The sequence below is a fragment of the Mangifera indica genome, unplaced genomic scaffold (genome assembly GCF_011075055.1).
Source record: "Mangifera indica cultivar Alphonso unplaced genomic scaffold, CATAS_Mindica_2.1 Un_0098, whole genome shotgun sequence".
NCBI classification, from domain to species: domain Eukaryota; kingdom Viridiplantae; phylum Streptophyta; class Magnoliopsida; order Sapindales; family Anacardiaceae; genus Mangifera; species Mangifera indica.
This window is the reverse complement of record NW_025401190.1, coordinates 30,614-41,721: the sequence shown is the minus strand read 5'-3', so window position 1 is coordinate 41,721 and position 11,108 is coordinate 30,614. Positions and strand designations below refer to the sequence as shown.

General features: G+C 33.4%; 1 protein-coding gene across 1 annotated transcript; it reads left to right on the top strand.

Moving 5' to 3' along the window:
- Window positions 1–4,349: 4,349 nt before the first annotated feature.
- Window positions 4,350–6,917, top strand: LOC123207741 (NAC domain-containing protein 83-like). Its single transcript, XM_044625195.1, has 3 exons — window positions 4,350–4,688; window positions 5,051–5,304; window positions 6,239–6,917. The coding sequence occupies exons 1-3, from the start codon at window positions 4,541–4,543 to the stop codon at window positions 6,665–6,667; spliced, it is 831 nt and encodes a 276-aa protein (XP_044481130.1). The 5' UTR covers window positions 4,350–4,540; the 3' UTR covers window positions 6,668–6,917.
- Window positions 6,918–11,108: the final 4,191 nt, after the last annotated feature.

Below are 11,108 nucleotides of genomic sequence, written 5' to 3'. Positions count from 1 at the left end.
ATGGAAGTTAACCACACATCCACCAAATCAACAAGCGATTGGAGTCAAATAGGTATACAAAATTAAGCGGAATGCTGATGGTAGTATTGCTCGCTACAAAGCAAGACTTGTAGCGAAAGGGTACAAGCAGAAATATGGAATTGATTATGAAGAAGTTTTCGCTCTAATGGTTTGATTTGATACAGTAAGATTACTTTTTTCTCTTGCTGCATCTCATAATTGGAAAATATACCAACTTGATGTTAAGTCGGCCTTTCTCAACAAAATTCTTACAGAAGAAGTATATGTCCATCAGCCAGAAGTTTTTGAAACAAGAGGTGAAGAACACAAGGTTTACAAATTAAAGAAGGCATTGTACGGTCTGAAGCAAGCTCCACGTGCATGGAATTCTCGCATTGATGATTACCTTCATCGAACTGGTTTTGATCAATGCCTATATGAACCTTATGTTTATGTGAAAAATAATATTGATGGTGAATTTCTAGTTATCTGTCTATATGTGGATGATCTTTTGTTTACGGGCAATAGTGAAAGATTATTCATAGAGTTCAAACAAAATATGTTTGATGAATTTGAAATGACAAATAATGGGCTTATGCCTTTTTCTTGGGGTTAAAGATTCGACATGAGCAGAATGGAATATTTGTGTGTCAACAGAAATACATAGATGAGTTGCTAAAAAAATTCAAGATGAGTGACTGCAGTACTGTTGCAACTCCTATCATAACAGATATTCAACCGTCAAAGAAAGGAGATGGTAAGCTTATTGAATCAACATTATTCAAAAGCTTGATTGGAAGTCTCAGATATTTAACTGTGACAAGACCGGACATTGTCTATGGAGTCAGTTTTTTGAGCCGTTACATGGAAATGCCAAGAGAATCTTATTGGCAAGCTGCAAAAAGGACTTTGAGGTATGTGAAAGGCACACTTAATTTTGGCATTTTTTATGCTTATGGAGAGAACACAAAACCTGTGGGATATTCTGATAGTGACTTGGGTTGAGATCCTGAAAAAAGAAAGAGCACAACAGGTTATGTCTTTTATCTTGGCTCAACAACATTTACTTGGGCATAAAAAAAACAGCCTATTGTGGCTCTATCTTTATGTGAGGCTGAATATGTGGCAATTTCATTTACTGTATGTGAAGCCATATGGTTAAGAAATCTTCTAGTAAGTCTGAATCACACACAAGAAAGATCTACATTGATACATGTTGACAACATATCAGCAATTAAACTTTCAAAGAATCCCACTCAGCATGGAAGAAGCAAACATATTGATACTCGTTTTCATTTTCTCAGAGATCATGTGAGGCAAAAGACAGTTGAGTTAGTGTATTGTCATACAGAGGAACAAATAGCAGATATTTTCACTAAGCCACTGTCATTTGAAGTCTTTATCAGATTGAGAACTTTGCTTGGGATGAAGGCCTTTTGATTTGAAGGGGGGTGTTGGAAGTAACAAATCAAAAGATATTTTTGTGTGCACGTGATAAAGACCAAGTCTTCAAAATAACAGCAAAACCGAGTCTTCAGTTGGCTACTCTGTTTTTTCTACCAACTTCCCTGTTATCTCTACCATTTATTTAGGCTTGTTTTTGTATTATGTTTGTTATCATCTGTTAGTTGCACAACTCTTCTATAAAAAGAGTCATTGATCAAATAATGATGTATGAGTTCGTATTTTGTTGAGTAATAAATCATCAGTTTTCAAGTTCTCTGTTTAACTTCTTTCTTTAAAATTAAACATCAACATGTAGTCACTAATGGATCAATATGCATGTGAAGTTAATGAGGGCTTAGTAATATCAAGTGTTACAGGTGAGGGTTTATGTATAGGAAAAAAGTTGCACAACCAAAGACTTTTAATTTAGAGCAAAATAATTTGGAGGTTTCTTAAACGAGACTTGGAAAGGAGAAATAAAATCTAACACTGGAGATGGTAGTCTATCAATCAATAAACAAAGGTCTAATATTTCAATAGTAAACCAACCTGTGCGAGCAAAGTAAGACCAATTTCTACAATATTGTCTATGTTTTCGGCTTTTCCATGGGTATGTGGACAATGATGTCTGAAAAAATATACCTAGTTTGTTCAAATAGGGTACAAAAATTCTTATGTTCTCCACCCATGTCTGTTTGCAAACACTTAAGTTTGGTGTCAAATTGTCTTTCTACCAGAATAATAAAGGTTTCAAAAGTTTGCTTAGCTCTACTTTTGATTTTAGATGAAAGATCCAAATGAATCCATTATAATCATCTGCAAAGTGAATATTATATTTGAATCCTTCAATGGATGTAATAGGAGATGGACCGCATATGTAAAAAACGAACAAACTCAAGTGCCTGCGTAGTTTTAGAATCTGATCTAGGAAAGGTAGACTGATGTAATTATCCATATGTTGGTATTGAAGTGTCAATTTTTTTCAATGACGATAATAAGGATTAGGTTTCTTGATCTTACCAGAATTGGAATCTGATTCACCAAAGTGGATATGATGGAAAGGATTCAGTTGGATAGATATGTTTTTCAAGATCATGAGCTCCTATTGCAAAAACTACTTGTGATTTCCAAAGGCAGTAGTTGGTGACAGAGTCTTTCCAATTTGGTGTTCTGTGAAACTAGAGAATTCATGTATAGAAGGTCTGCAGTGATATGAAAAACTTTATATTTCATAAAACAAGTAAGAAATCTTAAAATACTTTCATTAAAAATACTTGTATAATACATATACATTATGAAATTACTTTTTCTTTTTCTTTTGACTTTAGAATTTTTGTGTGAGAGATTTTATTCAAATTTCCAGTAATCCAAAACCGCCCTAATTCTTGTTTTGAACTTTTTTTTTTTTCATTTGAATTCGATAAGTATGACAAGTGATATTCATTGGTCTCATTTATCATTCTTCAACGATAAATTGATTTATCAAATGACATTTCTGGATGGAAAAAAAGGTAGTTGACTATTTTAGGCTAGTTGACTTTAAGCTTCCATTCATCATTTTATTTTTAGAGTTTGCATGTGATTTATGTCGGAAAGTGGAAGCAAATATGATAAAGTTTTGGATAACAAAAATAGATATATAAAATTCTTTAGGGAAAATATATATCAATTAATGTATTTTATATTCAATAATTTGGAAGAATTTGAAAAATTTAACGCGACATTAACACTACACATATAAGATACAATGTACAAATATTCGTTTAAACAAAAAATATATATAAATCATTCGTGTAAGGAAAAAAGAAAAAGCTTTTTTACTAATTTGACTTCTCAGTCAGGGAGAATTTTCCACACATACAAGTATTTTCTTGTGCTATAAGCCAAATCAATAAATAAAATTAATATATTCGCTTCTGTCAAATGATTGATTGTTAATTTTTAAGCAAATAAACTAAAAACTGTGATGAATGTAATAAATTCTATGAGTTATTTCAAAGTTTTTATGTAAGAGGATGTATTAATTTATTTGATAGTTATTATTTCCATTAATATGTTTCTTAAAATGTATTTTACTATCAGAAATTAAACACATAAATTCATGATGGTTTGCATCGTATTTTTACTTGCCCTATGTAGGGATGTATTCAATTTGAGTTGTTTGAACATGAATTACTATTCATTTTAAACTAATCAAACTTGAGCAGAACAGTTTCAGTTCGTTGATGATTCTTCTTCTTTAATGATTCATTTCCTATTTTGGTGTTATTGTTTACCTTCTTCAACATTATTGTTCTCTAGCTCAATTGACCTAAGCTCGAGTTGATTGTTTTGGCTTCGAACTATTTTTTGTTCAAACCATTTTGGATTTAAGTGTGACTGATCCTATTTAGATTCAGTTCGGTTAAATTTACCCCCTTCCAAGGCTACTATATTGACCCACCAACAAAGAATAAGAGAAAGTTCAGTTCGGTTTGAATTCACCCCCTTCCAAGGCTACTGTATTGACCCACCAACAAAGAATAAGAGAAAAGATGGGGGGGGGGGGGGGGGGGGGGGTGGTGTGTTGTGGGGTTGTTTTGCTTTAATCAGGGTAAATATAGGGACCGAAATGGGGGTTCTGTGACCTTCAACCTTAATTATCATTGTGACAAATTGAATTATTAATAAATATTAATTAACACATTCAAAAATTAGAATTATAAGTTCCTTAATACTGGTTTCTCCAACTTTAAGTCTTTAATTATCTTAATTAATTATCTCTAACACTATAAAGAGATATGATTTGATTGTGAATTAATTGGGCCAAGATATAAAAAATTCAAGATAAACATACTTAACTATTGGCACCTTTTAAATGCTTGGATTAATGAATACTACATGGTTTTGCCATCATCAAATTATTATCTTCTGGATGCAAAAGAAGCCACAAATCTTCCATATAATCAAAAGTAACAAGAGACATAATTAACATTATTTTCTTGACTCTTCATCGATAAAGAAAAATACAAAGGGTCCTAGATCCTCCCTCTTCTAGATCTCCTTAAAAAAACACAACTCCAGAGCATTTTTGGAAATTCACTTAATCCTCACCATGTTGCCAACAGGGTTCAGGTTCAATCCCACTGATGAAGAGCTCATCCAAATTCTTCAAAGGAAAGTTTATGGACAGGAAATGCCTCTCCATGGCAATTTCATTTTTGAAAGAAATGTTTATGAGTTTGATCCTGAAGATCTTCAATGTCTGTTAAGCTTTCTTATTTTACTGTCTTAATTAATTATCCTTCTAATTATGTGGCATAGTTTATATATTTATCCTCATAATTAGGGTTTAGGGTTTTTTTTTTTTGCTTGGGGGGTTAATTCAACTCTATCCTCCACATCCTGCGCTCTATTATCCTCCAAAAAACTTAAGGGTTCGAAAACTCACTTTCCCAACAAATAGTTTCTTTTCTTTACTTTTTGTTGAGTCATTTTATGATTCAAGTAAGTTGTTTATCTGCACACCTAGCTTATTTAAGATGGTAATTTTGTTGAAATTTGTATGTATTGCTTTCGTATGTTACATTATTTCTGGGCTAATCTTTTGATTTGATGTTGATAGGGGACCATACGGTGGCGGTGCTTAACAACGAAAGATATTGCTATTGCATAAGGGAAAATGATTCGCGAGAAGTTTCAGGTCGAGGATGGTGGAGAGCTACCGGCCATGTTAAAACAATTTATGAGAATAAAGGTGTGGTGGGTTACAAGAGGCCTTTAACATTTCACAGATATGCTGATGATGACAGAAAGCGAAACAAAGCTTTGAAGACTAATTGGATTATGCATGAATATAGCCTTGATTCCAACACAACGGTTTGCATTCTTTTACGCCTCATTTTTTCATTATATTTATGTGATTTTCAGATGAAGAAATAAGCACGTATAGCATTGTTTATATGAATTTGCAGACTATTGTAATTGGATGAAAAAAAAATCTTAGCTATGATGATGGCTTATATATACGTGTGTGTTTTCTATAAACATTATGTTATATATTTTTATCATTTAATTTATGTTCCTAAAAACCTTCATAAAAATAATTTTGAAAATTAGTATATATGTACAATCTTATTTGATGGAAATGTGGAATACATAATGAAATATTGTACAGTATCACTTAGTAAATATCAATAATACCGCATCAATATTGAGTAATTTTATATACATTCTATTTCGAGTATTCAATTAAGTACTTAGATAATGTATTATTATATGATTAGATATTATTTTATAATTAATTTAAAATTATTTAATCATATAATGACATATTATGTGAGTACTCAATACTTAGTATATATAGTTCTATTAATAATATTATAAGGTAATATCACTCTCCTCCACATACCTATTTGGAACTATGATCTTGGTATAACAAACAGTTTTGTTCTTTTTCTTAGTATTAATTAGAGAGAAAACATACAATATTAATTTTATTTCATATCACATTTTTAACATTTTTATCTTATGTGGTACGGTTAAAGCAACTATGGGTAACACGGCTTTTAATGTGGAGAGGATAAAAACCTTTGATGTATGGTTCTTCGCTTATTAATGAGCTTTTACTATTTACTTGATTTTCTGTTTAAATTAGGCGTGTTATTTTGTTATTTCTTTCATTAGAAATATTTCTCATTTCAAGTGTATTAAAATTTGCCTAGAAAATAGGTTTATTAAGGTTATCCATGATTTTGATTAATATGCCCTCTTTATTATTGATACCAATACTTCTGTTTTTAACGTTTTCCAGGATTGGAGACTTTGCAAGATAAAATATAAGGGGAAACCAAGTGTGCAAAAGGAGATAAAGAACAACAGAAAATGCTACAAATCAAGTAATTTTGAAGCAAGCAGTTCAATAATGGGCATACCCAAGGATTTTGTAACTGATGAACAGCATCACCAATTACAAAAAGCTCATTTTGCAGCCACTGATTCTATGGAGATTCATGATCAGTATGGTTTTGTTGGTGAAGAACAGCTGCAATCTCAACTCTTGCAGCTAGACAACATGTATGAACTTTATTTAAAACAAAATATGTTACAGGAAGTGATTGATGGGAAACAAGCAGAGCACTCAAAAGCTTCATATGATCAAAGTTTCATTGATGGTCAACTTCACCAACCTGCAGATTCATCTGACCAATTATCTCTTAGCCTCTGGTCTTGGCAATACTAGCTATAGTTTTCAAAGGTTTTTCTCTATCCATAAAGAAAATCTGATATTTGGATTGATTCATGCTTTGATCTTAATTTTTTTTTTTTTTTTGGGTTCAATGTTGTTTCTCTGAATGTATATGTATTTATGTGAAGAAAAATTGTATAAAAATTAAATGTTGTGACATACGCTTGTAGACTAGATGGGCGTATAGCTTTGGTCTGTGTAAAATACAAAATTATAATTTTTATTTTTATTTTTGCAGTCACAATCATTGCTTTGACAGGCTCGTTCAAATTAATTTTGCTAGTTGGATAATCCTTCTAATTAAGAGGGGTTATTTCATAAACCCCTGTAGGTTACTTTATCACATAGCTAACCTCTATTTCACACAGTTTTCACGTTGAAGTTAATAAGGTGGGTAAGCTTGATATTTTCACTTCTTAGTAAGGGTAGTTTTGACATTTTCTATAAAACCTGAGAAAACTTTTCCCTTCTTTCCTACTGTTTGTTTCGAATTTCCTCCATCTTCTCTCTCCTTTCTTGTTAAATAATAACCGCATTAAAAGATTAAGTTTGACTTTTAATGATACTGATTAACATTTTATTTTCATCAAGAGACCGAATTTAATTTTTATTGTGTCATGAAACTATAGATCTCGTCTTTGGTGCCTATTTTGGCCAAATTATCTCTAGTTTACGCTAGATTACCATTGTTGAAGTTCAATTTTGGTCCCAACAATTGCCAAGGTGTTTGATTTGAAACTTGGGTGGTGTTGTAGTTTCTTACTAGTTCAAAATAATTCCTATATATGAAGATATGAAAGAGTAGCAAATAGAATTAAAACTAATAAAAGAAATTGACGTAAGAAATTTATAGAGATTTGACTATTTGATTTGTTACTCACATCCACTTTGAGAGGCAACAAAATAAATTCAGTATGCAAGAGAAAGTATTATAGAGTTTTGGAAAGAATTTCGCTTAATCAAGGCTCACACACTTGAACCCTCTTTGTTAATTTTTCCCTCCTATTAGTTTGTGCAAATGACACAGGGATATTAATTAAAATTGGTAAAAAAAATTTCGTGTAAACCTTTTTAGGCAAACATACAACAATTTTACTTTTATAGACAAATTTACTTAATTCTAAAAATATCTTCTCTCAGCTTATTGCGTCACTCCCAGCGATTTACATCATACTCGACCGCCTAAAATTTTCTTAACAGATTTGATAATTTTTTATTCGAACTATCACTAATTCACGTTTTAAGGATAGAAAACATACTTAAAAATTGATAAATTTTTGTTTAGATTTCAAATACAGATGGTAATGAAAAAAATAACATAGATGAGAAGAATGATAAGTGCTAACTGATGCTGTAAGCGTAGGATGCGTACAAGGTGCTTGAGTGCATACAGGGTACATAGATGCGTACAAGGTATGTGGGTGTGTACAGGGTGCGTGGAGGGTGCATACAAGGTGTGTGGATGCGTGTAGGGTACGTGGATGCATGCAGGGTGCATAAGAAATATATATATATATATATATATATATATATATATAAATATTTATATATCTATAAAAAAAAAAAGGATGTGTGGGTGCGTATACACCCTATTTTATATATATATATATAAAATATAATATTTAAAAAATATAATAATACAATATATATTTACATATATATATATATTTATATTTTTTACGCACTCACACATCCTGTATGCACCTTGTACGCACTTACTCATCCTATACAACCCTTTATACCCTACATACGGAAGTTGTTGAAGGTAACGTAATAAGCCAGGAGGGTGTTTTTGGAATTAAAAGTAAATTTGCTTATAAAGGTAAAACCGTTGTACGTTTGCCTAAAAGGTTTAAACGGAAAAATTTTTGCCGATTTTAATTAATATCCCCATATTTAATTACAACTTTAATAAGCATATCATGACGATAAGCAACTGACACATAAACAGGGTTCGCACCTGTTTCTACTCGACTAGAATCCTCAAGGTTGCATCTTTTTTCTGCTTGACTAGAATTCTTAGGGTGTACACGTTCATACTTGACTGAACTAGAAAGAGGGGAAATGACCATAGCCATGCCACTTCATTTCCTTAAGGCCAAAGGACTATTTCCCACTCAAGTTTAGGTGCGATCTTGAAATCACACCAACGAGGTTTAAAAAACTTGAAATTCCACTCATTGACCAATTGGAGTTAAAATTTTCTGTTAGAAATAGGGGTAAAATCATTATTTTATTAATAATATTAAAAAAATATAAAATGTATTACATTTTTTCTCTCTTAAGTTTGAAAAACTAACATTTCACCCTCCTAAAGTTTTTTAACTTTAAAAAATCACATTCCCCCCCCCCCCCCCCAAAAAAACCTTAGAATTTTCTTCTTCTTCTCTTTCGATTGCTTTTTCTAGCGATCTAAAAGACGACGACAAAGCCTCTTTTTGGTCGAAGAGATCTAGATCTCTTTAGTGGCCAAGAGATTCCAAATCTCTTCATTGATGAAAAGATCTGGGATAAAAAGATCTAAAACCTAGATCTCTTCATCGACAACGAAGAGATTCCATATCTCTTTGTTGATGTAGAGATCTAAAATGTCTCCTAGATCTCATCAAATCTCTTCATCTCTGACGAAGAGATCCATTTCAAATTTATTTACATGCGTCGACCAACCATTTAAGGTGAAGAGAGGAGGTCATCGATATCGAAGATGGTGGCCAAAAAGGTGAAGAAAAAATTTAGGGAGAAATTATGATTTTTCAAAGTTAGAAAACTTTAGGTAGGGGTGAAGTTGTTAGTTTTTAAAAGTTAGGGGAGAAAATATAAAAAATCTTATAATATTATTAGTAAAATAACGATTTTACCCCTATTTCTAATAGAAAACTTTAATGAAAATTACATCATGAGTGGGACTTCGGATTTTTCAAACTCCATGAATGTGACTTTGAAATAGCACCTAAACTTGGGTGGGAAATAGTCTTTTGGCCTTTCCTTAACTGTATTAAAGGGTCAAATGGCCAAACGACTATTTCCCACCCAAGGTTTAGCGTTTTCTCAAAAGTCCCCCCTTTAACTATGGAAACACCAAACACCCACCCATGGCCGGTTAGATTTAACCAAACCCTAACGGTGGTAGGGGTAAAATCGTCATTTTAGCTATAATATTAAAAATAAACTAAAATTGAATCTAATTTTGCCTCCCTAAACTTTAAAAACTAAAATTTTCCCCCACCCTAAGTTTTAAAAAATCACAGTTTCACCCTAGGGTTTGGTTTTGAAATCTCCGGTGACCTCTCCGGCTCCGTTGCCGACGGCCGCTCCCTCCCGAAGCAACCTCTCCTTCCGGCGATCTCTTTTCTCCCATTTGGAGGTCCGATCGGTGCCCAGAGACGCCGTGGGAGACGAAGACTTCGTCGGGAAGACGAAGTTCTTCGTCTTCCCAGACGAAGCCGACGCCGTCATCTTCGTCTGGGAAGACGATCGTCTTCCCAGAAGAAGACCTCTGGGAAGACGACCGTCTTCCCAGACGAGGACGACGGCGTCGGCTTCGTCTGGGAAGACGAAGAACTTCGTCTTCCCGACGAAGTCTTCGTCTCCCACGACGTCTCTGGGCGCCGATCGGACCTCCAAATGGGAGAAAAGAGATCGCCGGAAGGAGAGGTTGCTTCGGGAGGGAGCGGCTGTCGGCAACGGAGCCGGAGAGGTCACCGGAGATTTCAAAACCAAACCCTAGGGTGAAACTACCATTTTTTAAAACTTAAGCGGGGGGAAAATTTCAGTTTTTAAAGTTTAGGGGGGCAAAAGGAGATAAAATTTTCAGCCGTTAGGGTTTGGTTAAATCTAACCGGCCATGGCTAGGTGTTTGGTGTTTCCATAGTTAAAGGGAGGACTTTTGAGAAAATGCTAAACCTTGGGTGGGAAATAGTCGTTTGGCCGGGTCAAATTGCTTAATAATATGCCATGTCACCGCAATTCTCTATCTTGACACTTGACAACAGCGAAAAAACCTTCAATGCCTCTCATCTATTCAACTTTGAGCAAACTTCTAAAGAGCTTGAACTTGTCTAAGGTAAACTGTTAGGTGTGTAGTTCAAGAGAGCTCTCACTCGGCCTCTACCACATCGTGGAATGGTTCCTGACATGAAGAAGCTTTCAAGGAGGTTACAGTTCAACAATTGGAGAGTATATTTTGATGGAAAGATCAGTGTCTTGTTTTTCATTAATCTCTCCTTTTTATACAATTTTTGGGAAAACTGAAAATAACTAAATAACTACCACTCGTTGCACTTCTAGTGCACGTCTCTTACGAAATAGGAAAAATGCTGAAAATAGCCATAGATCATGGCCGCAACAAAAAGCAATAACATAACAGAATTTGAAAAGGTCAAAACTACAAAATAAAGGTGCTAAATTCTTGGCCACGTAACATTCCACCTTCATT

Excerpts from the sequence above, each read along its gene's own strand:
- LOC123207741 (XM_044625195.1), top strand. The coding sequence starts at position 4,541 with ATGTTGCCAACAGGGTTCAGGTTCAATCCCACTGATGAAGAGCTCATC. Across the intron at positions 4,689-5,050 it reads TGATCCTGAAGATCTTCAAT|GGGACCATACGGTGGCGGTG; the intron begins GTCTGTTAAGCT and ends TGATGTTGATAG. Across the intron at positions 5,305-6,238 it reads GCCTTGATTCCAACACAACG|GATTGGAGACTTTGCAAGAT; the intron begins GTTTGCATTCTT and ends AACGTTTTCCAG.